The sequence below is a fragment of the Sturnira hondurensis genome, unplaced genomic scaffold (assembly GCF_014824575.4).
Source record: "Sturnira hondurensis isolate 20B ecotype Veracruz unplaced genomic scaffold, ASM1482457v3 Scaffold0009125, whole genome shotgun sequence".
Classification (NCBI taxonomy): domain Eukaryota; kingdom Metazoa; phylum Chordata; class Mammalia; order Chiroptera; family Phyllostomidae; genus Sturnira; species Sturnira hondurensis.
In genome coordinates this window covers 2,068,455-2,095,184 of record NW_028081756.1, presented here as the reverse complement: position 1 = coordinate 2,095,184, position 26,730 = coordinate 2,068,455, and the positions used below count along the sequence as shown (strand labels likewise).

Below are 26,730 nucleotides of genomic sequence, written 5' to 3'. Positions count from 1 at the left end.
GAGCTACGCTGGTGTTCTGCCAGGGAAGCACAGAGTGGCCCTGGAACATCCTGCTCCAATAGGCTCAGATGGCCATGATGAAAAAAATTAACACAGTGAAAATAAAATCCACACACTGCCCAACTGTCCCACAGGTGCAAAGTGGTACACAGGTTGGTGTCTAGGGTTATCCCTATGGATGGGTGAGAAGTAATTTCTGCACATTTGACTCATTCCCCACAGCAAGAATGATCTGTTCCACTAGGCAGTCATTTCTGTATAGACAACCAATATAGTGGCCATAGCCATAGTTTAGCTCCTATGTTCCTCATCTATATCTATGCTCTCTCCCCCTGGGGTAGAAATTTGGACCATTATCTGTGTGGATGAAGGTACACATTGTTGGGGCAAAGCACCTCTAAGACCCTGAGGACAATAAAATAGAAATGAATAGGGTACTGATAACAGCTGTAGGGACAGCTTCATGATCACTGAGAGATATTACACACTTAATACTTTATAAGAGGGTAATCTGCAGGGACAAATGGGGTTCAGTGAAGTGACATGTTTCAAAGCTGATGCAAAAAAAGAGAACTTTAAGGAATGAGAAAATGGACATCTAACCCATGAGTGCTGTGGTCCCTGGGGGAGGAGCTCTCTGGTTGGAGCAGAGGATGGCCATCTGCTTTTGTTGACACTTCAGCATTCACCCATCTTATGGTAACAGCACCTGGATCTTCTTGGGAAACCTCCATCTCCTCAGTGTGGCCTCTATCATTGCATGGAACTGACTCCCCAAGCTGGGTGGACACAAGCTTCTGACCTGGCCTATGAAAGCACTTGATTGCTTCTGGAATGGGCAGCTAACCTGACTTGAGCAGATGAAAATCACCTTTAGGGACTTTTGCTGATATTACTGGGACAGAGCATTCCTTGTGTGGCAGAATTCCTATGTAATTGATTGTCAGCCTGATGCTTTTGGGGGGCAGTGATGCCCTTCTGCTAAGATAGCCTGCTGAAAAGGGAGCTAATCCAGAGGAAATTCTCACTGTGAGATGGAGAGCAACAGTTTCCTGAGGATTTATTGACCCCAGAAAATTCGCATGCCTGGACCAAGACCTATTTTGGCCTTTAGGTATGTGAGGTGATGAATCTTCTTTTCTGCTTCAGTTAGTTTGAAATGTCTTTTCACCACTTGCATTGAAACATTGCAGAGTAATCCAAGTATGGAAATTAAGGTTTATATGAAACAATATGAGATCACCAGGGCTAATATTCATTTTATATCTACAATTAGGTTTCTACTATTATCAAACTATTGAAATACATCCAGTACAGTTGGTAAACAGCTACTCCACCTCTGGTGGCTTCCTGCTACCCAGGTCTCCTAGACCATTGCCGAGTATGTCCTAGACTTCTCCATAATCTACCAAGTAAAGAGGTATTGCCTGAAACCACAGGGAGCTTCTTCTGGCAGTCACTCAAATGGATCTCCTGAAGGTCATTAGTGACCCCCATGTTGCAATCAATGGTCATTTCTCAGTTCTTATCTTACTTGGCCTACCAACAACACTTGATGAGTAGCACAGTTGACCACTCCTTCCTCTCTCTGCTCATTCCTCCCCAGGTCTTTAACTACTAAAGGCTGATGTGCCTCAGGGACAAACCTCTTGTCTGTGTGTACTCATTCTCTTGGCAATCTTACCCAGTCTCATGCTTTAAATACTATTTCAAACTTACCTCTCACCTGGACCTCTCCATGAACTCGAAGTTCATTTATCCTTTGACCAACATGATACATCTACCTCGATGCCTGGCAGGCATCTCAAAGTTAACGTGTCCCAAACAAGATTCCTATCATTATCACACCCCCAAAATAATTCTTCCGGTATTCTTCCCCATTTCATTTTCCAACTCAAACTTAAATCTTTGGGCTTATCCTTAAGTCCTTTCTCTCACAGGCACACGGTCCACACTTGATTTGTCAACAAATGACATCAGAGGTACCTTCAAATCATTTCAATAATACGAGCACTTTGCCTCATCTTTGTGATCACCCTCTGGTTCTAAGACATCGTCTCTCACCTGGATCACAGAAAAGCCTCCTAACTAGCCTCTCAGCTCTGCCTTTATCTCCCTGTGATCTTCTCTCCAACAGCAGACAGGTGAGTCTTTCAAAATATAAGTTGGTCATGCCATTCCTCCAATATGCCAACACAGTTACCATGAGCCCCAAGGCTTATGTGACCTAGCCCTATTATCTCTCTCACCTCTCTTACCACTGACTCCCAGCTATCAACCACTCTGGCCCCAGCCATGCCACCATGCTGTCCCTGCTTTGCTCTTCCCTTGACCTGAAATGCTCTTCCCCTAGTTATCTGCACAACTGGTCTCCCCATTTTGTTCAGGCCTTAAATTAAATAGTGCTTCTTGCTGAGGTCTCCCCTTACTATCCTGTCTAAGATTTCAGTCCCTATTTCTATCTACTGTATATTTTATACTTATTATCTAATATGCTTTGTATTTTATTTATTTAAATTGTTTTCTATCTTCCTCAAGAGAATATGAGGGCAGAGAAGAGCTTCAATATTTTGCTTGTTGCTCCGTCAAGTAGCAAACATCACATATAACCATCAATAAATAATTTTGAATGATTTGGTGGTCCCCATTCCATAGTCAGTACAGTTATATTGAATACCACTCCTGGGGAAATCCCTGCCTCCCGTATCCCCACACACTTCTGGAGAAAACTAGCAAGTGAAATCTATCTTCCTTTATTCTCATTCTTAAATGACCCACTGATTGCCAACTGGCTTTCTGGAAAACTGAGTACTTGTAAGGGGTGCCTTGGGAAGGGGCTGTAAGCATTCATTGCCTGGGAAATATGCTCCCTACCAAAAATTCATAAATTAAACTTGATTCACACACCAGCATACATGAATTTAGCTTCTGAGCTTTCCGAGAGCCTCATATAGGAAGGGCAGTCCTGGGACTGCTCAGAGCCCTGCCTGAGGGCCTGTTGCCAAGATTGCCCTGGGATGGCACTTCTTTGGCAACCTGCTCCCACCCACCACAGGCAGAGGGCTGCTCCCTGCCACTGTGGTCTGAAAAAGCCACAAAGTATATGGGACATCCTGTCTGGTTTAGAGGTTTAATTGGCAGAAGGAACTTCAGGAGCAGAATGAGAAAGTCTGGGGTGGGAGAGAGAAAGATAAGGAGAAGGTGGGTTGGCATGTTCTTTTACGTGACAACTTTACAGTGGGATCAGGCAAATGAAATTGGGGGCTAACACCATGCCCCCAGAGCAGGGCTGCACCTCTCCCCACACCATTACCTTAGATTGATGGGTTCCTCCATAGTGCTTTTCCCCTTCAAGCTGGGTTGAAAAGAGCAGAAGCTAAACAAGCAAACAAATTAAAAAGGATCATTTTATCAGCATAGATGAGACCCTTCCACCACCAGGGAGATATTTTCAGAGCTAGGCTAGAGCTTGGGTGCTTGACCCTCCAGCCCCATCCTATATCCAGGCTGTGAGCACTGAGCACCAGGCCTCGGTACAGGTCCGAAGCACACACAACACCTTCAAACCTTGCACACACATTCAAAGCTTTACACATTCAAGCCTTGATAATACCAATCATAACAATAAAACAACAGCTACAATTTTAAAAAAACATATGTTTTAGATACCTCCTCTGGGCCAGGCACTTTACATTTCCATTGCCAATTTCACAAAATACTGCTGTGTTCAGGAGGAAAATGCAATCTTAATTGAAATCTCCTTGAGTAGGGTGGGATGCAGGTGGGCAAGGTTCACTAAATGGGCTACGGATGCATGACTTCTAGGTTAACTGTAAAAAACTTTTAACACCCAGATATCACAAGGGAAAATGAGCATGATATTCAACATGGCATGTCTGCTCCTTGAGTGTAGTCTAAAATGGAGCTTGAAAAAAACCTTAGAGGCAGTGTAACAGTTGCTCTTGAAAGAACCTCAAAGGGAAGTTCATAGCTAATGGAGATGTGCCCAGACTGGTGCACACAGACTCTCTGTAGGAGTTTTCTCTACTCTGGCCCTGCCTTGTGCACATTGCAGCTAGTCCTGGTGCCAGTGACTAGCCAGGGCCAACAGGAAGGCAAGGCTAGAACCTCTGAGCACAAAATGACCTGGGACGTTCAGGTCAGGGATGTTAAATCTTGCTTCACAACTTCCTGCCCAAAGTGGAGCCAAACATCGCTGCCCCAACTTCTGTGTGGTCTGCTTATAGCTAGGAACTTACCTTTCTTCTGTCCCTTCTATATTCTCTCTATAAATTTCTAATTATTTATAAATTTAAGAATAATAAAAATAAATACATATTAGTATGAAATGTTTTGGCTTACACTTCTTAGATTGATTAATCTATTTGGAGAAGAAAAGCTAAACTAAAACGGCAGACTTCTGTCTTTAAGAAAAAAGACTCTTATGCAGAAGTGGAAAATCAGGGTTTGGAATTCTTTCCAATGAGATATAAAATTAGAACAACCTAAAATTGGCAACTGGATTCAAAAGAAACTTTAAGCCAAGAAAAATTACTTGGAAAGTTACAATATAAAGCCAGAAAATTCTGGAAAGCCCATTGAACAGCTAGTTTCTTAAGTCTGTTGTGTCTGCACATTTTTTCCCACTCTTTAGGAATTACTGTCCTAAATTACTATATTTTGCCATGTGTAATGTGCACCCATGTTTTTGGCATGTACTTCTAGGAAAAAATCTTCCATTTTAATTCAATTTTTATTTATTTATATTTAGAAACAAAACCAATTATTGTATTCCAAGGTATTATTTTGCATACAGATATCATTATTGTTTTCTACAGTTATACCTTTAAAGCATAAGCATAAATAAAAGAATAAATGACGTTTATATAAGTACAGAATTAGTACTACCCATGTATAATGCACATCCTTATTTTTCCCTGAAAAATTTGGGCAAAAATTGTGCATTGTATGCAGCAAAATATGGTACTTCAGTCCATGAAAAGGAGCTGTTTCCCAGGACTTAGAAAAGGTGATTCTCTAGTTTCCTGTATACTTTGTTCCACAATTCAACAGCTCTGTGGGTCAGTAATCTTTTCCTTGTGTCTAGCCTACATCCTCTTCACTGTGGGTTTGAATAGTTCTCCTGAGAATGAGCTGAGCAGGCTCTGTTCTTCTGCTCTCAGCTCTGGGTCAACTTCCTCCAAGGGTTTTCAGATGCTTACCTTTTAAAGACTTTACTCCGATCACTGTTGTGGAAGACAAAAAACTTGGAATATCCATTTTGGAAAAAGATCTCCAGGGCAATGTCCTACAAAGAGAAACCCGTGTACTTATCCTGAAGTTTCCTCAATGGCGATACCCTCAGTCAGCAGAGCTATTGGCAATAGATCATTGGGTCTCTGTATCAAGTGTGAAAGAATTTCAATCTAAAATGGAACCAGAGGATATGAAATGAAGACTCTCATGCATGCACCCTCAGAAGAATGGGACTTAAAAACTGAGAGACTGATTTCCCATAAGTGCCTGATTTATAGAAGATTGAGACTTATGTCCTGACCAGTGAACATCCACTGGGTAGGGTGGGTCAGGGTCAGATTCAGAGATGGTGCTGAATCCAACAACACAGTCTGGTCCTGCTTTTGCCTGGCTGCAATGGAGTTCTCAAAGTTCAGTTCACTGGGCTCCTGAGTAGAGGGAAAGTATTGGTAACGATTAGGCAAACCACTGTCCTCTACAGGTGCACACAAGAGCCTCCGATTTTTTTCTATAAACAGAAATATAAATAATGCGCAAATAGATGATGAATACAGAATCTATAGAGGCTGTGGCTTGCCCAGCAACCTTGAGCGCCCATGCTCAGACCTCCTCCTGGGAGAATGCAGGGCTGGACACGTGATGGCTTTGTGCAGACAGCTCCCTGTGCCCCTGGTTGTGCACACACCACTCCCAAATCTGGCTTCCACCACTCTCAAGCTAGCCAACCATCTGGAAACAGTCACCCGTTTGCTGGAGAAAAGAAGCTCACTTACTGATACCTATTTGCTACTATGTATTATCTGTGAGGTAGATATATAATCATTACTAATACTTTTGATTCTTAGTATATGCCCCCAAAATGTGTTAGGTCCTATATATGTAATGGTAGAAAAGACAAGATGTGGTCCCCTGCTTACTAGAGGGAAAGAGGAGCCCAGAGAGGTGCCCCATTGTGCCTAGGTGGTGGAGCTGTGGTCAGGACTAGGTCCATGCTGGCCACACTGCCCTGAACCTTTAGGGCAGGACCTTTGCAACTCATCCCCTTCTCATTCAGCTCTTGATGAAGAGGTGCAAGAAGATCAGGCAAAATGAGAACCAGCACTTTGTGGGCAAAAGCAGTGGAGTGGCGGGAAGAGAGAGAGAGAGCTGGTCAGATGCCAGCAGCTTGCTGGACCTTTGTCATTTCTGATGCTTTTTAAAGTAGGCCTCACAGAAAGACCTCCCTGAGTTGTAGTTCCAGAGAATAATAAGGACACCTCAAGAGGATCACAGGCTAAATCATACAACCAAAGAAATTTATGAATGAAGGTCATTCTTATTCTCTCCTTAGGGCAAAGCATTGCCCCCTTGTTGGACTTTGTAGAACAAACACCCACAGAGAGGGCAGGGGGTGAGGATCTGGCCTTTCTTTTTCTATAGGGTGGATCCTGATCTTCCCCTGCCTGCTGCCCAGGAGGCCCCTGGGTATGAGTGCAGCTCTGCTATTGCAAAGGTTGGGCTGGTGAAGGTCAGATATGTCTAAAGCCACTGGGAGCCCCACAGTTCTTCCTCCCTTTGCCACTGAGCTGATGCTTCTAAACCAAGTCATTTATACCTTAAGTGGGACCAGAACAATAGGCTGTGACTAGCTGACAGCAGAGCTTTGCCCCTAAAAGGAATCTGCTCTGTTTAGTTTGTGGGTGACTCCTTTGAAGACTCCCTGAGTGTGTCTCTGGGACACTTGCTGGAAGGAACAATCAGTACATGTCTAAACTGCTTGGGCCCGTAAATTACCAAGAGCTTGGAGATAGGTAAGACTGTGTGTGGGGAGGGTGGATGGAGGGTGGCAGCCAGCTGAGAGGTCCATAGGATCAAAACAGGGCAGGGCAGACCGGCATTCAACTCTCAGGCATCAGCTCTGCCATGGGGCAATGGAGCTGCCATGTTTGGTATTCCTGAACATCTAAGGAAGATCTGGGCATGTTAAGGAGAAAATAAAACAAATAGGCTGGATCCTAGATGACACAGAGCAACAAGCTCCTGATAGTCAAGTGTCAGGGGCTAGGGTGAGAGGGAAGAAATAAGAACCCTGAGCCAGGGAACCAGACCCAACATAAGCCAGGGGAATGCACAGGTATGTCCCATAGGTTCCTGGGCTATGCATAGGCAGGAAGGGGTCATGGGCATGTGTGCCTCACATTCAGATGGGGCATTGATGGCGCCTGGACCACCAGTCTAATGGCAAGATGGTCTTCCCCTTCCCCCTCCTGGGGCATACCTGCAGGAGAAAGCGTGCCTGCCGGAGCTCCCTGAGGTCACCATAGCAGTGGCGCTGGCATGAGTAATGGTCGGAGGACCTGTCTTTGCTGCACAGGTTGAAAATGAATGGATCGCTGATGCTGAAAAGAAAATAACACATGAAGTGAGAGGGTATCTAGTGGGCTTGTCCCCCTTCTGTCTTCCTGACATAAGCTTCCTGACACAGCCCTACCTGATTTTCTAGGACATACTTGGGGTGCTACAGTCACTGCTGACCAGGGTATCAGTACCCACTGACCTAATAAACCCTAAGCACCTGTCCTCATTCACCCTGCCCTGAGGTGTAGGATGGGGCATCAGCCTCACCAGGTGAGCGGGCATCAAGGGGACAAATTCCAGGACTGACAGTGGCACTGAATGAAGAGCAGAAGAGCATGCATGTACAAAATCTCTCTCAGTTCAGTGGTCCAAGTGGATTGAGGGGGTAGGAGAAGACTGAAGGAGATACCCTAGTCATATTTGGAGAAAGTTCAGGCTCTGGATAGGGCAGAAATATGACAAGCCTCAATAAAAAAGTTCAAGTTAGGCATGACCTCAGGTGGCATGGGGCCTGGTATGGTGACATCTAGTATAGCCTGGGAAAAGTCGCAGAGAACATTGAGCCTCCACAAGGGTGTGCAGCAGGTGTGAGATGCCAGTGGGCTGGGGAACAATGACCACAGCCTCAGAAATGGCCTCCAGAGCACATGCCCAGAGCCAGAGACCAGGCACGTGGCAGCAGAGGCCAGACCAGGGAAGTTCCCAGAACTGAATAACTCCCCTTGGGAAGAAAGGAAGAAGAAGGGTAGGGAGAATCATAAGTTTGATTAGTACTTACCCTAAAAAGAACAATTTCTGCACTGGAAGTAACTGAAATACCTTTAGGTAACCATATGAATCTTTTACCACCAATACAAAGGGGACTTGAGAAATAAAGTGATTTCAGTTATGGACAGTTACATTTCTGAATATCTGAGTTATGTGGTAGTTTTAGATTGTGTACATGACCACAGAAGATCTGAAAGAATGCCCTTTTAGGACCTGAGAAATGAAGGGCCTCAAAAGCCCCTCAGCCCCTAAGAAGCATGAGTACCAATTGTAGCTCCAAAGAATCAAAAGCTGAAAGAGTCCCACACACCAGTACACAATGGCATAATAGGTGAGAAGATTGTGTTTCACCCCTTCCCCATCCCAGCTCCAACTACAGCTCTTAATGGCTAGCCTACAGACCATGCTTCCAAGGGAAACCAAGAAAGAGATCAGGCCCTCAGGCCAGATCTGTAGGACTTCTTCAGCCAGTGGTCAGGGGTGGTGGCCCAGCACCTGTCATACTAACAGCTTGGACTTATTACTGTGCTTAATGGCCACTGCTGGGTAGAAGGGAAGGCTGCTCACAAGGGGCACAGCCTGATCCATTGTTTAGCCCCCTGCGTAGCCAGACCTCAAGGGGATGGATTCCAGCCCTCTGCATCTCCCCCTGCCCCTTCTTGGTACAATCCTCTCAGGCCTCCTGCTTTGAGCGATGTTGCTACAGGACTGATCAAATACAAGTGTGGCTCTTATTCTGGATGCTTCTGCCTAGAGGCTTTAATTCAAACCAACTGCCAGCTGAGGCCTTTGTTCATTATTAGTGCCTCCCTCTGGGGCTAAGATCAGTTTCCTGTAAACTTGTCTGACTCCCAGGGAGGCCATAGAGGTAATTATAGCTCCTACCCTTGGCTTAGGTCAAACAGCATCACAGGTCAAGGCATTGGCGAGAATGACAATGACACCTTCATTATCCAATTATTATTATCACCCAATGTTTAATTGTTGTCAGAATTTATACCTAAAATTCATACCTAGAATCATCCACTAGATCACAAACTCTTTACCAGAATCATCCCACATCTGACTCACTTTTTTGTATCTATGGAGTCTATCACAGTGCCTGGTACAAGACAGATTTTCAATGAGCATTTTATAAATTAAACTAAATGGATAAATGATGTCCTAAAATGCTGACTGATAGGGAGAAAATATCTGATTAAAAGCACCCTGTTTCAAAGAGCTGATTGGATGGTTTGGGTTTCTACCGAGTTAACTTTTGAACATGACTGACAATATTATGATTTAAATGATTTCCTCCCAAAGAGGTATTTTGAAGTCCTACCCCACAAATACCTCACTATGAGACTTTATTCAACAAAATGAATGAGCAAGCAAAGTATAGCTTAAGACATTGAAATTGAGAACAGGCTGACAGTGATGATAGGGGAGAGGGGAGCGGGTAATGGGGGCAAAGGGTGAAGGGTTTGCAGGAACAACTATAAAGTATATATGGACAACAACAATGGGGGTGGAAATGGAGGAAGGAGGCAGAAAGGGCTGGGTGGTGGGGAGGGGTGGGAGGAAAAGACAGAAAACTATACTTGAACAACAATAAAATTTTTTCTAAAAAAGATAAAATAAATTAAAATTGGTAAATACCAGAGGTAATAAAATCAAAATGAAGCTATTAAGATAGGCTCTCATCCAATATCATTAGTCTCCTTATGGGAAACTTGGACACAGAGATAGGCATGCACTAAGGAAAGATCATGTGAAGACACACAGAGAGAAGATGGCCAATGACTGGAGTGATGCATCTACAAGCAAATGAACACCAAGGGTGTCCAGGAAACATCAGAGGCCAAAAGAGGCAAGAAAGGATCCTCCTCTAGAGCTATAGAAGTGGAGTGGCCCTGCCCATACTGCTGTCTGACTTCTGGCCTCCAGGACTGTGAGACAATAAATATCTGTTTTTTAAAGTCACACAGCTTTTGATATTTTGTTACAGCAGTCCTAGTGACCTAGTGGAGTCATCCTATTCAGCTAAAAAGAGATACTATGAAAACAAACTAAAACCTTCTAGAAAGGTTCTTGGTTTCTAAGAAAAGTTCCAAAGTACAAACTCCAATCTCTGCTGGAGAATATGCAGCGTTCTTGAGTTTATTTCGATATTTTTATGGTACATCAGAGAGCCTCTTTCAAGGTCTAATGTTCAGCTGAACTCAATTTGATGGCAGTCTTTTGGAGAAACATTTCAGGGTTGACTTAGCTTTATTTTTAACTGGCTTGTTTATGTATCTTCCTTAGTCTCCATGGTCAAAACAAGACTTGATCCCCATTGATCTGACATGATCTATAGCCTGTCTGTCTCTGAAAACTGCCTCCACATGAGTGCTAGCAGTTTCTTAGGGCAGTAGATAAGATCTGAGAGAGAAAGCACTGTCTGGGTTAACAAATACTTCTTTGAGGTATGGTGAATGAAATTACCTATGAAATCCCCAAGTGACATTCCAGGGTTTAATTAGTTTTCCCTATACTCTTATGTGCATTCTAGAAAAGTACATTTCCAGATATGGTAATCCCCCTTTTCATTCCAAATCAAGTGAGTACATACAATCTGAAAACTGGGTTTTTATTAAAAACACAGATAGAGTCAATTTGATCATTATTCGATGCAGCTCATAAACACAATTTTTCTAATCAATAAGATCTTGTGTAACACTAATGAAATTTAACCCAGAGGTGAAGAGGGAAGCAATGGATTGTGCCAGTTATCACATGTGCCCACCATGAATTTAGGTACAGTAGAAAGCTTTCATCAGCTTTCAGAAAGGCAAGTTGGCAGATGCATTGTCCATACTGATCAGTATCAATAAAACATGAACAATAAGATGAGATGTGTGTGCCAAGTATTAATTATGCTCTCCTGCCTTGGAAAAGCACAGAGGACTCCCAGCAATCGGTAAACATTTGGTATGAATAAAAGATGAAACTCAGCAGAAAGAAAAATGCCAAGCATTTTAAAGCAAATCTAAATCAAAGGAGGGTGGGCTGACATCTACTTTTCCACACTCTTTTTTTATTTCTTTTTAATTTTTTTTTTATTTAATTTTTGTTCAAGTACAGTTTTCTGTCTTTTACTCCCATCCCAGCCCACCCCTCAACAGTGCTCCCCACCAACCTTTCCATATTCTTTAAAGTCCTGCTTCCTGACATAAGCTGGAAATAATATGGCAACTGAGAAAAAAATTCTTAGTTACTGGGGGTGGGGAGTGGGGGGTGGGCTGGAATGGGAGTAAATGACAGAAAACTATACTTGAACAACAAATAAAAATTTTTTAAAGCTCTTCAATCAATGTCAGGTGGCAAGGATCAAACAATAGATAACATTTCAAAGAAATGTGAGGGTTTAATCTGAATCAGTGTCTGTCAGGTAAGGGGGTTGCAAAAACTTTGGGAGACATATTCATTTCCTGCTCGTACACTTATCATATGAATGAAAGCATTCTTAGCAAAGCAGGCTTCACAGGATTTTGCCAATTTTTTCTTATCCCCGATCAGCAAGGAACCCACTCTAGCTGGCAGAGGGCTGCACCGCCTTCCCAGTCATAGGTTGTTCTTTTTAAAACATATTTTATTGATTAAGCCATTACAGTTGTCCCATTTCCCCTGCCTTCATTGGCCTCCACCCTGCACTCCCCCTCTCCCATCATTCCCCTCCTTTAGTTTATGTCCATGTGTCACAAGTTCTTTAGATTCTATATTTCCCATACTATTCTTGCCCTGCCCCTGTCTATTTTCTACCTACCTTCTATACTACTTATTCTCTGTACCTTCTCCCCCTTCTCCTCCTCGCACTCCCCTGTTGCTAACCCTCCATGTGATCTCCATTTCTGTGGTTCCACTCCTGATCTAGCTGTCCTCTTAGTTTGCTTTTGTTTTAGGTGTGCTTGTTAATAACTGTGAGTTTGCTGTCCTTCCACTGTTCATATTTTTATCTTCTTTTTCTTAGATAAGTCCCTTTAACATTTCATATAATAAGGACTGGGTGGTGATGAACTCCTTGAACTTGACCTTATCTGAGAAGCACTTTATCTGTCCTTCCATTCTAAATGAAAGCTGTGCTGGATAGAGCAATCTTGGATGTAGGTCCTTGCCTTTCATGACTTAGTAAACTTCTTTCCAGCTCCTTCTTGCCTGTAAGGTCTCTTTTGAGAAATCAGCTGACAGTCTGATGGGAACTCCTTTGTAGGTGACTGTCCCCCTATCTCCTGATGCTTCTAGGATTCTCTCCTTCATTTTAATCTTGGCTAATGTAATTATGATGTGCCTTGGTGTGTTCCTTCTAGGGTCCAACTTCTTTGGGACTCTCTGAGCTTCCTGGATTTCCTGGAAGTCTATTTCTTTTGGCAGATTGGGGAAGTTCTCCTTTATTATTTTTTCAAATAACTTTCCTCCACTTGTTGCTGTTCCTCTTCCCCTTCTGGTACCCCTATAAATTGGATGTTGGAATGTTTAAAGATGTCCTGGAGGTTCCTAAGCCTCTCCTCACTTTCTTGAATTCTTGTTTCTTCATTCTTTTCTCTTTGTTTGTTTGTTTCTGTCTTCCTTCTGGTCAACTCCCTTGATTTGAGTCCCAGTTTCCTTCCCATCACTACTGGATCCCTATGCATTTTCCTTCATTTAACTTATTTTAGCCTTCATTTGTTCTTCTAATCTGTGACTAAAATCAACCAGTTCTGCGAGTATCCTGATCACCAGTATTCAGAACTGTGCATCTGATAGGTTGGCTATCTCTTGGTCGCTTAGAAGTATTAGCTCTGGGGCCTTGAGCTGTTCTTCTTGAGCTATAATGTTTTGGTCTGTTCTCGACTGTTATGTATGAGGGGTGGAGCCTTAGGTGTTCACCAGGGTGGGGTGATCCAGTCACTGGGTTGTGACGCTGTGTGTGGGGGCGGGGTCAGAGAGGGGCAATGGCGTTTGATCCTTTCTCTCTGAGATTTTGGTCCCCTCTGCCACTTCCCACAAGCAGATTGGGTCCTTCTGGTGCTTGTTCCTGGGTGTGTGAGCTTGTGCATCCTCTAGGACCCTGTTGGTCTCTCCAACAAACTCTCTGTGAGCCTGGGAGCTTCTCCTGGCACCCCAACCCCAAAAGTTTTTCCAATTGATGCTTTTAGGCTTTAATTCCTGTCGCTGGAGCCCTAGCCTGTGCTGCCTGTCTCACTGCTCACTCCTTCGCCTGGTTTATCTGCCTGTGGATGTGTGACCGTGGTCAACCAGCCACCTTGCACCCCCACTGGGTCCATCCATTGCCACCCCACACCTGGGATCTGCCAACTGCCGCCTGTGCACCTGGGTCGGTCGGCCACTTTTTCCAGCATGGCCCTACTCCACCAGCTGCTGACTCTGCCCCTCTTACTGGTCTGGCTGAATGGTTCGTTGTTGTCAGACTTCCTTACAGTTCAATTTTCTGTGTTTTGATTGTGTTTTTGTTACTAAAACTTTGCTGTCTTTAAACTTGGTTGTGTGAGGAGGCACAGTGTTTCCACCTACGCCTCCATCTTGGCCAGAAGTCCCAATTAAATAAATTTTAAAAAATTCTTAGTTATTGGCAGGTAACACTCTGACTCCTCTGTCAATAGTTCTCAAAATAGTTCTCAAAGTGTAGCCTCCAGCCCAGTGGCATCAGCAGCAGCAAAGAACTTGTTAAAATCTCAGCCCTTACCCCAGGTCTGCCAAATTAGAAACTGGGATAAAAGTGAGCCCCCTAAAATCTGTTTCAACCAGGCTTCCAGGTGACTCAGTGTAAGTTAATTTGAGAAACTCTGGACTAACAGGTCATCATTTGAGCCTTAGAAAAGTCCAGGCTCATCTCTGGATGAAGAAATCCTCATCCAAATCCTTTCAAAAGCAATGACCAACTGAAAACATACAACCTAACAACTGAACTTCTAGCAAAAGTGCAAACATAGTCAACTTGATTTTAAATGGTCATAGTCTATAAGCACGAGAGAATTAATCAATAAGAGCTTGATTGAACCAAATGGATCAAATACATTTGATCATAAAAAGTAACCTTGGAATTTCCTGCCAGAGACCTCTGGTATTAGTTGGTATAAAGTAACTCTTCAAATTTCTACCCAAATCCTTTAAGATTCAGGTCTTAGCCCATTTTCTTTTGCCATCTCTTCAAGTGTGAACTCCAAAGGATCCTCCCATATTACGTATTTTGCCTCATGATGCTAGTGTGCCCCAAACTCTTTCCAAAGGAACCTCCCATGCTGCTATTTGCACTTGCTGGGCATGAAAGGACAGTGCCTGACGTCTCATATAAGAATGAGTAATCAACAAGCTGTTGAATGAGTAAACTCATGGGACTGCATTTTATTACCCAAATAACCTAAGGAATGACCCCTTTGTCCTGTGGTGGACTCCACATCAGGAGAAGCATGAGGAGCTGTCACAGTTATCCATTCCAAATTTTAGCTTTGGGGAACCAGAATCAAGAAAGCCTGTGCTTTACATTTCTTCAGTTTTATCTCATGGTTCATTTCAGGCTCAAACCTAAGTCCATAGTAAGAGCAAAGTGGGAGGGGTAGTAGTGAGAGTAGCTGAGAAGGAAAATTGGGGCTCAGAGGAGAATCTGCTGGAGGAAGTGGAGACTCACTTGGATAAGCAGTGGCGAGTGCAATAGACATCACCCACAGGAGAGAGTGTGAAGTTCTCGCAGATGTAGAAGTGCTGGTGGCCAAAGAGCAGCAGCCCTTCGCAGATTAGGTGGCCTTGTACAATCACCAGGGAGTACTTCTGTGTCACCTGGAGGGAAAAAGCACCACAGTCAGGCCATGGGCAAGTGAAGCATGTCTGTCATTTTTATGAAGGGCAGGAGGACAGTGACTTGTCACCCACTGGGCACTCAGAGGTAAAAGTAGCACCTGCAAGAATAGCAGCCATTGTTGCAGAGCTGCACTGCTCATCACAGTGTAAGCGGCTGTTCTATACCAACACCCTGTTTAGTTACTTGATGTACCTACTATCCATGGCCACCCCCACCCTCACTGGAGACTTCATCACAGCCCCACTTCTCCCTCTGCCCAGTCCTGTAACCCTCACTCCCAAGAAACTTCCTGGCTTACAGTGGCTTTCCAGGGATCCTGACCTGGGACCACGTCTTGGTGTGACCCAGACATGAAGCAAGGACTTAGTGGGTCCGTACATGGAATAAATTTCTGAAGAAATAAGTATAGGAATAAGTAAATTCTAGGTATAGCCCAAATGAACCAAGAATAATTCAAAGGACAACATTTTTTCAGGATAATACTGGCTTAATTCCTGTTACACAAAAAAAGAACTGACATTTTCTGACCATCTACCATATGATGATTGTAAATATTTTACACACACTAACCAATATAATTTTTACAATTGGGCAAGGGAGGTTTTACTACTCTAATTAGAAATAAAACATTAAAGAGGGGTTCCAGAGGTAAGACTCTCACCAAAGATTGAAACTAAGTTTCCTGTTCACCATTGGGAGCAAGGATGAGGGCACAGCAGTGAAATCTGGAGAGCAGGCCCTGAGTGAGTTGTCTATAACTTCCATTTCAAATGGAATTACTCAAAGTGAGATTCGGGGCCATCAAAGACTTGTTCCAAGATAAGTACTCACCACTACAATCCAGGATAAGTCATTACTGAACTATTTTTCCTAACTGAGGATACTTAGTTCCTATAACCCAGGCTGCTGCAGACAGCTGGCTCCTGGTCTCTTCTGCATCTACTGGAGTAGGCCCTAAAACCACCCTCAGAGCCACTTTCAACATGGACTCATTTACAACTTCATTCATTTGGTGACATCTTTCAATTCAACAGTTGTGGATTCCACAGTGACTCCATGCCAGGCCCTGAGCCAGGCTTTGAGCATAAAGGGAGGAACAAGATAAGCAAGAATATTATTCCCATGGCACTTAATGCCCAGTATAAGTAGATGAATAGTAGACAACCACATCAACCAATAAACTATTACAAATTATAATATGTGCTGAGAGCAAAAAATAAAACAGGGTGATGACAAGGCAGAGAGAAACTTGGGGGTATTATTTTAGAAAACCCTGAGAACTGAAGGGTGGAAATGGAGCAGCATGAAAAATCTGGGATAAAAGATTTCAGAGAAAAGAAAGGTTGGCTCAAAGCCTAGAGGCAGGGAGGAGAGTCAGTCATACAGATCAGTATGACTGACACAAAGTTGGAAAGTAGGAGTGCTCAGAACAACAGGGCCTTAGATGCCTTGGTAGGGCTATTGGGGTTTGTTCTGTTTACAATAGAAAGCAAGGAAAGGTCATTTCTCAAAGATGACACTGGCTGCTGGCTGGATAGTAGGTTGCAAAGGGCCAAGAGTGGCAGGAGAGTGATCATTCATGTGGCCACCTCAGTGGTCCTGTTGAGGGGTGATGACTTTGGATGGGTGGCAGAAGAAAGTGGGAGGCCAGGGAGATATAATTGAATCTAAACAAGAGGAGGTAGAATTGACAGGAACTACTACTAGACAAGCTGTGGAAAATAAAAATGAAAAAAAGTGAAACACTGAGAATAAAGGAATCATTAAACATTGAGACTGAGGCATCGCATGAAGTCCCCAGCCTTGCCCAGAGGCAGCCACCATAACCATGGGCTTGTATCAAGGAGTGCCGGATATGTGCCCCTAAACATGCCACCTTGGCATGGGAATTACTTTGAGTTAAAGACGCTTGAAAAATAAGGTACAAATAGGGTACTTGGGCTTCTCCTTTTCTTCCTGAAAGCAGGCAATAACACTCCCATATGAAAGATGGCCACCCTGTGTCAGGAGGAAAAGAGCATCCTTATCACCAGATATAAGGAGGCAAGGCTGAGAGAAATCTGTACGGACAAACCTTAGTAAACTACCCTTATCCTCCTTTAGCCACCCTATATATTTTAGTTGCTTTTCATAATTACTACTCTTTGTTCAGCCTAGTATATAAACACTTAAACCTAACCACTTTTAAGGTTTTCATTTTCCTGTGAAGGCTACCAAGTACATGTGAAAATAAAATCTGTTTGCTTTTCTCCTGTTAATCTGTATTCTGTCAACTCAATTCTCAGACCTAGCTGGACACTCTAATAAGAGGGTAGAGCGGAGATTTTGCTTTTCCTATAATACATCCTTCTGAAGAGATTCTATAAATAATGCATAAGCCTGCTTTATACATAGTCTCTTTGTTTACACAAACAACATATTCCTGTACTTACTGTTTTGCATCTAGTTTTTTTTTCCTTTAACAGTCCATCTTGGAGACCCTTCCAAGTAAGTCACTTCTTATAGAATTGTCCCACCCTTATCAATAGATTCAGCCTGTGCACTTGCACAGTTGTACTACGAGTTACTGGAGCAATCCCCTCTTAATTAGCGTTGTTTTCAAATGTTTTGACATGACAAATGATGCTACAGTGACCACCCTGGACATATGCCCCTTTGAATACACAAGTAAATCTATAGGTTAAAATCCTAGAAATAGAAGTTTCAGTCCAGGGTGTGAGCATTTTAAACTCTGGTAACTATTGCCCGATTGCCCCCTCACAGGTGGCACCAGTTCACACTGCCATCATCACTGATAGGAGGACTATGCCAGGCTGTTCAAACCTTTTTTCAAGTCCACCTGGTGAGATGTGGAATGGCAGCACCAGTTCTGCGTTATGTACATCCAAAACCCCTCCCACCACAGAGGGTCCCACCTTCACCCAAACCCTGTGGCCTCCACAGCGGGGGCTGGAGTACGTTCACATGGTGTTCTGGTGCTTTCCTTTGGGAAGAACTAAGTAACAATGAGAACAAACCAAACTACAAGAAAAATGTCTAATGAGAGCAGGGTTAATAGCTTAAGCATTGATTGTGCTAGAAAAGAATGGCATTATAAAAACTAGCAAATGAACCCAAGTGAACTATTACCCCCTCTTCCATTTAAATCAGTCCTGGGAGGGCCCCAGCCCCAGTTTACTCATGCTTAAGAAATCTCTTATGCCCGAGTCTATTGATCATTGTAGAAAGAGTGGAATTTCTGCTTCGTAAGTAGAATTTCTTTACGATCAGCTGGATGAGATGTTATCACCCCTGACTAGGTAAATAACTAAGATGCGCTGACACCTGGACCTGTGTGTGAGGAACAGTGTGTCTGGAAATCCAAAATGCTGGAGCGGAAGTTAGAGGAGCATTCTATGGCAGCCCATGACAGTAGGTCCTGCAGGAGTCAGGTCTCAGGGTGCACATCTGCAAAAGGAGATCAGCAACAGGTGCCCAAATTTTTTCCCATACTACTCACCTGCAACTGAGTGTAACACTCTGATATCATCAGTGGGAAAATAGAGGTGCAGAGCAGTCACATGGGGTATGCAGAATAGAGCTAATATGTCCATTCACTTATATTTGTGCAAAATCGACCAGGGAATGCTTTAGCCTGCTCACATGTAGCATGCATGCCTTTCTGTACATCTCCTGCTTGCCTACACCTTGCTATTGATACAGTCTACTATGCTGGCATATAGAATGAGTATGCTCATTTTTCAAAATTGCACAGATTGTTGAGGAAAAGTGGGGTATCAAAAAGGAAAGAAATTATATGAATTACATTTATATTGGCTACCTATGCAGTGTGGCATCTACTCTTGCTACCTTGAACATTATTATATAAAGCATTCTGTCACACTAGTAATCAATAAAAGTATATTAAAATGATAAGGACATACTGTGCTTTACATACCAATTTGGTAAATCTGAGAAGACAGTGTGAGGATCTCTTTGTATCAGCTCATCTCTTTAGGCAGATACAGAGCAGGAAAGCCCCCTGCCTGCCTGCATGTGCCACTGCCACAAGCAAGCCCACGGTCAGGCACGCCTCCAGCCCTGCCTCATCGAGGAAACTAGGTGGGAAAGGATGGAAACTACACCAGCACACAGCCAATGTTTTACAATTCTGAAGATTGTTCAAAGCGCAGTGTCTGGCCGAAGCTGCATTTACTAAGTATCTGCTTGATGGTGACTAATTGAAACAGAAACATGTTTCTCACTGGGGTGCCTCTGAATATTGTGAAACCTGGACTTTTGGATCTCAGGCACTTATTCAAAAAGTTGATGGATATAAGAATCACCTGGATGTTTGTTGAAATTCATATTCTCAGGCCACATACCCAGAGGTTTCCATTTAGGAGGTGCAGGACAAGCCCTTGAATCTGCATTTTAATGAACAGCCCAGATGACTTGGATGTAGGTTATCTGAAGACTGTACTTTGAGAAACTGACCTATGAACACCTGTGAGGCTATGAAAGCATATTTCTCATCACTCATTCATTTTTTCATGCATCCCTCTAAGAGATAATTATTGAATGTTTGGTGTGTACTCCACACACTGTTAAGCACAAAGGGACATAAGGCCTTCATGGTGCTCATGGTCTAACAGGAGAGATGGAAGAGTATAGACTGTCCCGGGCATAGCATGGCAGGGACACTGCAGGGATACAGCACAGGGAGCAGGCCAGACAAGGGTGAGAGAAGGGGCAGAAGGGAGACCAGATAAGCGGTTCTCACAGAGGTGACCCCAAGGGGTAAGGAGGTAAGAAGATAAACACAAGGAAGGGCAATCCAGGGCATGAAGTCTAGAGCCAGGAGGACATGTTTGGAGATTACAAATAATTCTGTATAATTAGAGCAGAAACTCTGGAGTGTGTGCATATGTGTGTGTGCATGTATGTGTGTGCATAAAGGTGAGGGAGGCCAGTCCAGAGAAGGGCAGGGCCAGCTCAAAAGTGGTCTTGTGTACAAAATATGCCAAAGAGGGTCTCAAAAGGTGTTAAGTAGGGATGACATATGCAACTCTATGTTTTCGAAAGTCAGTCATGACAACTCACATAGAGGGCAAGTTAAAACCTGGAAAGGTTAATATACTTCTTCATGTTCTACCCACAAAAAATACCTGGAAAGAGCTTGGTACTATACTTTGCTGTCCAGAGCAAAACTCTTTCCCTTTGAGCTGATTTTATTCCAAGGTCTAAATAATATTTTACAGTGAGTTTTCATAAAAAATAACTACTGTTTAGTTTTCAATGTAATTAATGAGACACTGGTAGCAAAACAACCCTTACTTGACTTCTGACTGGACTAGGTCTGAGCCTCACCTCTCAGAGCCTCTGCATGGAAGGCACAAGGGACTGTCCCCAACACCACAGTGGCTGACTCAGGCTTACTGTGAACACGCATTAAATAAACTACTCTCCACGTCAAGTGGAGCTGTCAGGAGAGAAATGTGTTTGCGGTTTAGGGAATCATTAATCAATGACACCAAGGTGACACAGAATAATTACTGTCCCAGAAACCTCGCTGGAGGCAATCAAAGCTCCCTTGTGCACACAGAGAAGTGAGTTAAACTGCTCCCATCCTGCAGCCCCAGGCCACCTGCCGCCCCAGAGGCCTTCTGTGGGTGGGCCATCCAGAAGCCTGAAAGGCTGTTACACTCTGGAGTCCCCTGCACCATGCATGGCAAAAGCCATGAAAGCTTATATTTCTGAGATGGCAGGAGACGAGGAGCCAGGGCTGCCTTCCCACCTTAGTGACAGCCACTGGAAGGTAGATGCTCCTAGGTGTTCTGAGCATGGGACACACCCGCCACCCACACCACCTTGTGGGTGTACTTTTCTTTAGAGAAAGCACAAGGCCCTCAGGCTTTATGAAATTATCTGAATTAGGGGAATTCCCAGTTTGTATCTAATACTTGCTACAAAATGTCTTAACACAAGCCGAAAGTATCAGCCCAGGAAATGCAGAAAACACCTCCCTACACATCCACACACATACACCCCTGCTGCATACGAACTTTCTGCACTTTTGTTTGAACACATTTATGGTTCAAAGGTCACTGCAATAATCCTTCCTTCTTCAACTTCCAGATCTGTCCAAACGGAAAGTCTAGTGGACAGGGATGACAGCCATGGCAAACCGGTGCTAAGGCATGTGCAGGCAAGCAGGTTGACATGTGCTTGATGTGCTATGTCTCAGGCAGAGATGCCATGGGTGCTGAGGGACCTGGAGGGCCACCTGCCTGCTAACTGGAAAGGTCATACAGGAAGCACTGTAGGACCTGGAGCCAACACTACCAAGCCCAACATGGGAAGGTTGTTGAAGGACAGGGTGGTGGAGAGTTTACATAACTTGCCCAGTACAGTAGGTTGGGAGATAGCAGAAAGAGTGAAAAATCATGTGAACTTAGAGTAAGACAGGCCTGAGATGAAATCCCAGCGATTCCAGTTAGTAGCCCACCCAGGCTGTTTTTGCCATCTTTGAAATGGAAATGGAGAGCCACCATTGCAGGACCACAGTGAGATCAGAGGACATGCCTTCAGAAGAGCACACAGAGCAGAGGCTCCAGGTGTCTGGGCACTGACATTTTTGCCAGTGATGGAAACAAACAGAACAGAATGAAGCTTTCAGTCTGTCTGAACACCTTCCCAGCAAGAAGCTGCCCCCTGGCGCTGACTGCTGGCAACTGCCTCCCTGGTAACAGTGGTGGAAGAGTTGCCATGGTGACAAGCCTTTGCCAAACTATGTCCCACCTGCTCCCAGAGAGACTCCCCTGTGAGACGGGTCCACCCAGGACCTGCCGCCCCTTGACCAGAGTCCCCAGGCACTCAAGGGCAGACCGAAGTTGAAGCTTTAAGCAGGTTGCCCACTCTTCAAGCCCCACCCTGCCCTTCTGCATACCTGCTGGCTCCCTGCACATGGCTTCCTGACCTAGCTATGCTTTCCAAATCTTCCCAGAGCACGAATGCTGTGTGTCATGAAAGAGAGAGACAAGGATGAACCCAAGCCTGTCTCTGCCTTTCAAGAAATTACAGTCAGACACAGAAACAATTACAGAGCCATGAAATGAGAGAGGTGCTGGCAGCAGAGTGAGTAGGGTGCTGTGGAAGGTGCAGGGTGCTGTGGGAAATCCAGGACTTTGAGTGCATTGTGGATGGAGACACCAGGACAGGTTCGCTCAGGCTGGAGGCCTCAGCTGCAGGGGGTTGGTAAGCAGGTGGGCATCAGGCTGTAAGGATCTGAGTGGTGAGATGTATAGGGGCTGGTTACAGAGGCCTCATTAGCCCACCAGTCAGTTGGGGCTGATCCACAAAGAGTTCCCTAGTCTAGATGTGACTCTTCTCTTCTGACCCAAGGATGTTCTTGAGCTCTGGGGCCTACCTCCCTGCACTTCTCCCTACCTCATGCTTTAAATTCAGGGGCCTCCTCAGTTTAACCACACATCAATCCACACCACAAACCCAGCAACTTTCCTCTTTTCCATAAAATTTTGCATTTTGTAAGGGGCACAGAACTCCTAGAGGGGCCCCATCCCAGCAGGTCAGGCCTCTCATGGGCTCTACTCTGACCCACTGTCTCATCATCCACCATCTCAGAAGGACAACAGGCCCATTTAGACTCCTGAGTCCCCCATTCTGCCCAAGCTCTCACCACAGCATTTCCCTAACTTCTGAAGTTCCTTGGCTCACAGGAGAACCCAGAGGCTGGCTGGGAACAGCTTTGAACTAGAGTACATTATTGTTTGCACTGACAGGACTTTTCCTACTTCCTCAGAGCCGTGGCCTAGAGACCAGGGTTGGTACTCCACTCCTCCTTCCTTCTTGGAATGAGAGAACATATCCTAAGGGACCGCTAAAAAAAAGAGCAATGGCCACAGTGACCAACAGCAGACACAACCCACTGAGTTCTCCCCCAGTGCTGGGCACAGAGATTTGGACAGAAATACACAGCACCTCTTTGATCTTTGACACAAAATGGTGAGTCAAAGAGTATAGTCCCATTTTTAAAAATAAATGAAATGAGGCTCAGGAGTGGTTCTGCTACCTACCCAAAGTCACTAGACGTATTAATGGTGGAGGTGTGATTAGGCAGGTGGGGTCTATATAACATTTGCCTATGGCATCTGCACACCCTACCCCAGGGAGTCTGTTCCCTGTGACCTTGGCCTTTCTCTTTCCATACTTGCTTCTTCAGGGAACAGGTGTGTCTGGTGGTTCGGTTCCTCTGACAGTGTAGAAACTCAGGCTGAACCAGGAAACAATTTCTCCCACAATTTACCAGGAAATAGAAGTAACACGTACAACCCAACGAAAGGAATGAGATCAACTCATGAAAAAAACACAGGTCCAGACAATAGCAAAAGTCACCTTGCCCTGGCCGCTGCTCAATCTCCTGTTCAGGGGGCTGACACTCATTTGAGCTCCCAACCCGGACTGGCCCCTTCTGGCAGGCAAGGGGGACACCAGTGCTAATTGGAAGCTCCTGCTCTCTGCCCCTGATGGCTTCTGCTCACTACTGTCTGCACAGCCTGGCATTCCTGCTACCACAACAAGCCACGTGTGGCACTTCTGACAGCTTCCTGCTGTGCTACATGGAGACTGAGTAAGACTGAAGTTTAAGTACAAGACAGGGGAGGATGGGAGAACAGCCTCTTCCTGGTTCCGCCTCTCAGGAGCTGAGAATGTAAGTCACCTGTGGGCTTCAGTCTCTTGCTCCCCAACAAAGCTCCTGAGGGAAATGTTACTGGGTGAGACAATCAGCAAAAACAAGACTCTCTGAGACCAACACAAGTACCATCTGCCAAACAGTTGGGGCTGAGACTAGTTCTTAGCTGTGACTATAAACTCCAGACTTTGCCCAGAAACCAATCCAGTCAGGGCTGGAATCAGCAGTCAGGCTTTGGGAAGCTCATGGGAACTGGGCCATCTGCAGAAGCTCTCCTTGGAAGAGCAAAGAGAAAGAACATAGATGAGGATCTGGGATATGGACCCTGAATGATAGCAAGTGTGGCAGGCAGTATTCCAAAGATGTCCTGCAAGAGCCTTCTTCCTGGTTATCCCATCAAACTCTCACCTAGGCAGTGCTTAAAGGGACTTGGTAGATGAAATTAAGGTTATGAATAAATGGGCCTTAACATAGGGAACTTATTCTGGATTATCTGGAGGATCCAATGTAATATCATGACCCCTTTGCATCAGAAGAGGAAGGCAGAAGTGTAGGTAGGAGAGATGCAATGGAAGGGTGAGGGGGGGGGATGTGGAGCAGAAAGGGGTCAGAGAGATTGGAAGGGTAAGAAGGACTCCACCTGCTGAAGCCTGCTCTGAACATGGAGGGAGGGATCCACAGGGCAAGGTTTTGGGTAGCCTTTAGAACCTAAGCATTAGCCTTGTTTGGCAGCAGGCAAAGAAACTGGGACATCAGTCCTACAGAAAATTGGACCTGAATTCTGCCAACACCTGAATGAGCTAGGAAACAAACTCATTCCCAGAGCCTCTAGAAAGAAATGCATCCCAGCCAATGCATTGGCGTCAGCCCTGTGAGACTCTAAACAAAGAAGCAGGTGAAACATGTTGTATCCAGACTTTTAAGATTATTAATGTATGTTGTTTTAAGTCTCTATATTTATAATAATTTGTTTAGGCAGCAATAGAAAATTAACACGCCAAACAAAACCAAAGCACTTCTATTGATGTCTTCTTATCAAAATGATTAAAAGATCCAATATGGAACAACAAATAACCCAACATTTCCTTAGTCGGGCAGGACTTGAGATCTGTTTAATATGTGTTCTTCATGTCAGGGTATCTCACCTTGGCACTATAAACATTTTGGGCTGAATAATTATTTTTTGGTAAAGGGTGGGGCTTTCTTGAGCTTTGTAGGATGCCTGGCAAATCCCTGGTCTCTGCCCAAAAGATGCCAGAAGCACCCATAACCCCAAGTTACAACAACTAAAGATGTTTCCAGATGTTGGCAAATATATTCCAGGGGTAAAATTGCCCCCTGTTGAGAATCACTGTTTTATTTAACCTTTAAGGTTAAGACAAAGAAAAGTTATTCTAGTAAGGAAGCATAGATCTCAGCTGTTTCTTTTCAGTTTACTAAACATCTACTAAATATCCATTTATCTATATGAACATATTAACATATGACACATCCAAACTGTTATCTGCTGTTAGCTCTCAGCAGCTATGGATACTATATATACATACACACATATATATTTATATGTGTATGTGTTTTATATGTTTTTAAATCTACTTTTAAAATTTTATAGCGGACATATATTTCTTCCATAATCAAAATAAAATGAGCCCTGCTGGTGTAGCTCAGTAGATTGAGCACAGGCCTGTGAAGCAAAGGGTCACTGGTTGGATTCCCAGTCGGAGCACCTGCCTGGGTTTCAGGCCAGGTCCCCAGTAGGGGACACATGAGAGGCAACCACACATTGATGTTTCTCTCCCACTTTCTCCTTCCCTTCCCCTCTCTCTAAAAATAAAATAAATAAAATATTAAAAAATAAAATGAATATAGATTTAATAAATCTTCATTTGTTAGCATTTAATGAATGACTTCTCCAGGCAGTGAGAGAGGCAGATAAGTGATGTGGTGATGGTTGGCCTGGGTGCCAAGACCATGGAAAGGAGGTGATGCAGAAGGCAGTGGAGACAGCAACAAAGGAGAGACTAGTTTCCCAGGTCTCAGAGCAGGCAGTGGTCAAGATCAGCAACCCAAGTACATCGATGAGTAGATAAAAAAGCTGTGGTACATATATGCAATGGAATATTACTTGGCCATAAAAAAGTACGAAATCTTACCATTTGCAACAGTACCAATAGACTTAGAAGGTATTATGCTGAGTGAAATAAGTCAGTCAGAGAAAGACAAATAACATATTATTTCACTTCCATGTGGAATCTAAAGAACAAAATAAATGAATAAACAAAATTGAAACAGGCTCATAGATACAGACAACATAGTGATGGTAGCTATAGGGAAAGGAATTTGGGTGAAAAAGATGAATGGATTAAAAAGTACAAATTGGTAATTACAAAATAGTCATGAGGATGTAAATAAAGTACAACATAGGGAATATAGTCAATACTATTTTTGTAATAACTCTGTATGGTGCCAGGTGGGTACTGGAAATATTGAGGGAAACACTTGTAAAGTGTATGATTGTCTGAACACTATGTTGTACACCTGAAACCAATACAAAATAATACCGAATGTAAACTGTAATTGAAAAATAAAATTAAAAAATATATAAGCTTCAGAGAGTCAGATGCTGAGATTCCAGTGGGAAGGGTACCACAGTTAGATGAACCAGTGTGAGCAAAGACAGTAAAAGGCAGGAGGAAGACCTGCCAATGTGCTCTAAGCCCGAAAGCTTTGGGTTAAGCAGGTATAAGAAGGACATGTTGTTACAGGACTGTGTTGCTTGAACTGTTATCCAAATCTGAAAGTAGCTAAGCAACTTGCTGAAAATTTTGCAGCTATCCATTTGGCCAATTCACTTTAA

The 26,730-nt window shown here is 43.9% G+C and overlaps 1 protein-coding gene across 4 annotated transcripts in view; it reads right to left on the bottom strand.

Moving 5' to 3' along the window:
- Window positions 1–26,730, bottom strand: part of WDFY4 (WDFY family member 4) — a 370,216-nt gene that overhangs the window by 88,996 nt on the left and 254,490 nt on the right. For all 4 annotated transcript variants that reach the window (XM_037056671.1, XM_037056674.1, XM_037056673.1 and 1 more), the window contains exons 44-47: window positions 15,011–15,159; window positions 7,514–7,634; window positions 5,223–5,308; window positions 3,314–3,376 (exon numbers count right to left, since the gene is read on the bottom strand). In XM_037056671.1, coding sequence (XP_036912566.1) covers window positions 3,314–3,376; window positions 5,223–5,308; window positions 7,514–7,634; window positions 15,011–15,159 — 419 coding nt within the window. The remainder of the gene's footprint in view (window positions 1–3,313; window positions 3,377–5,222; window positions 5,309–7,513; window positions 7,635–15,010; window positions 15,160–26,730) is intronic.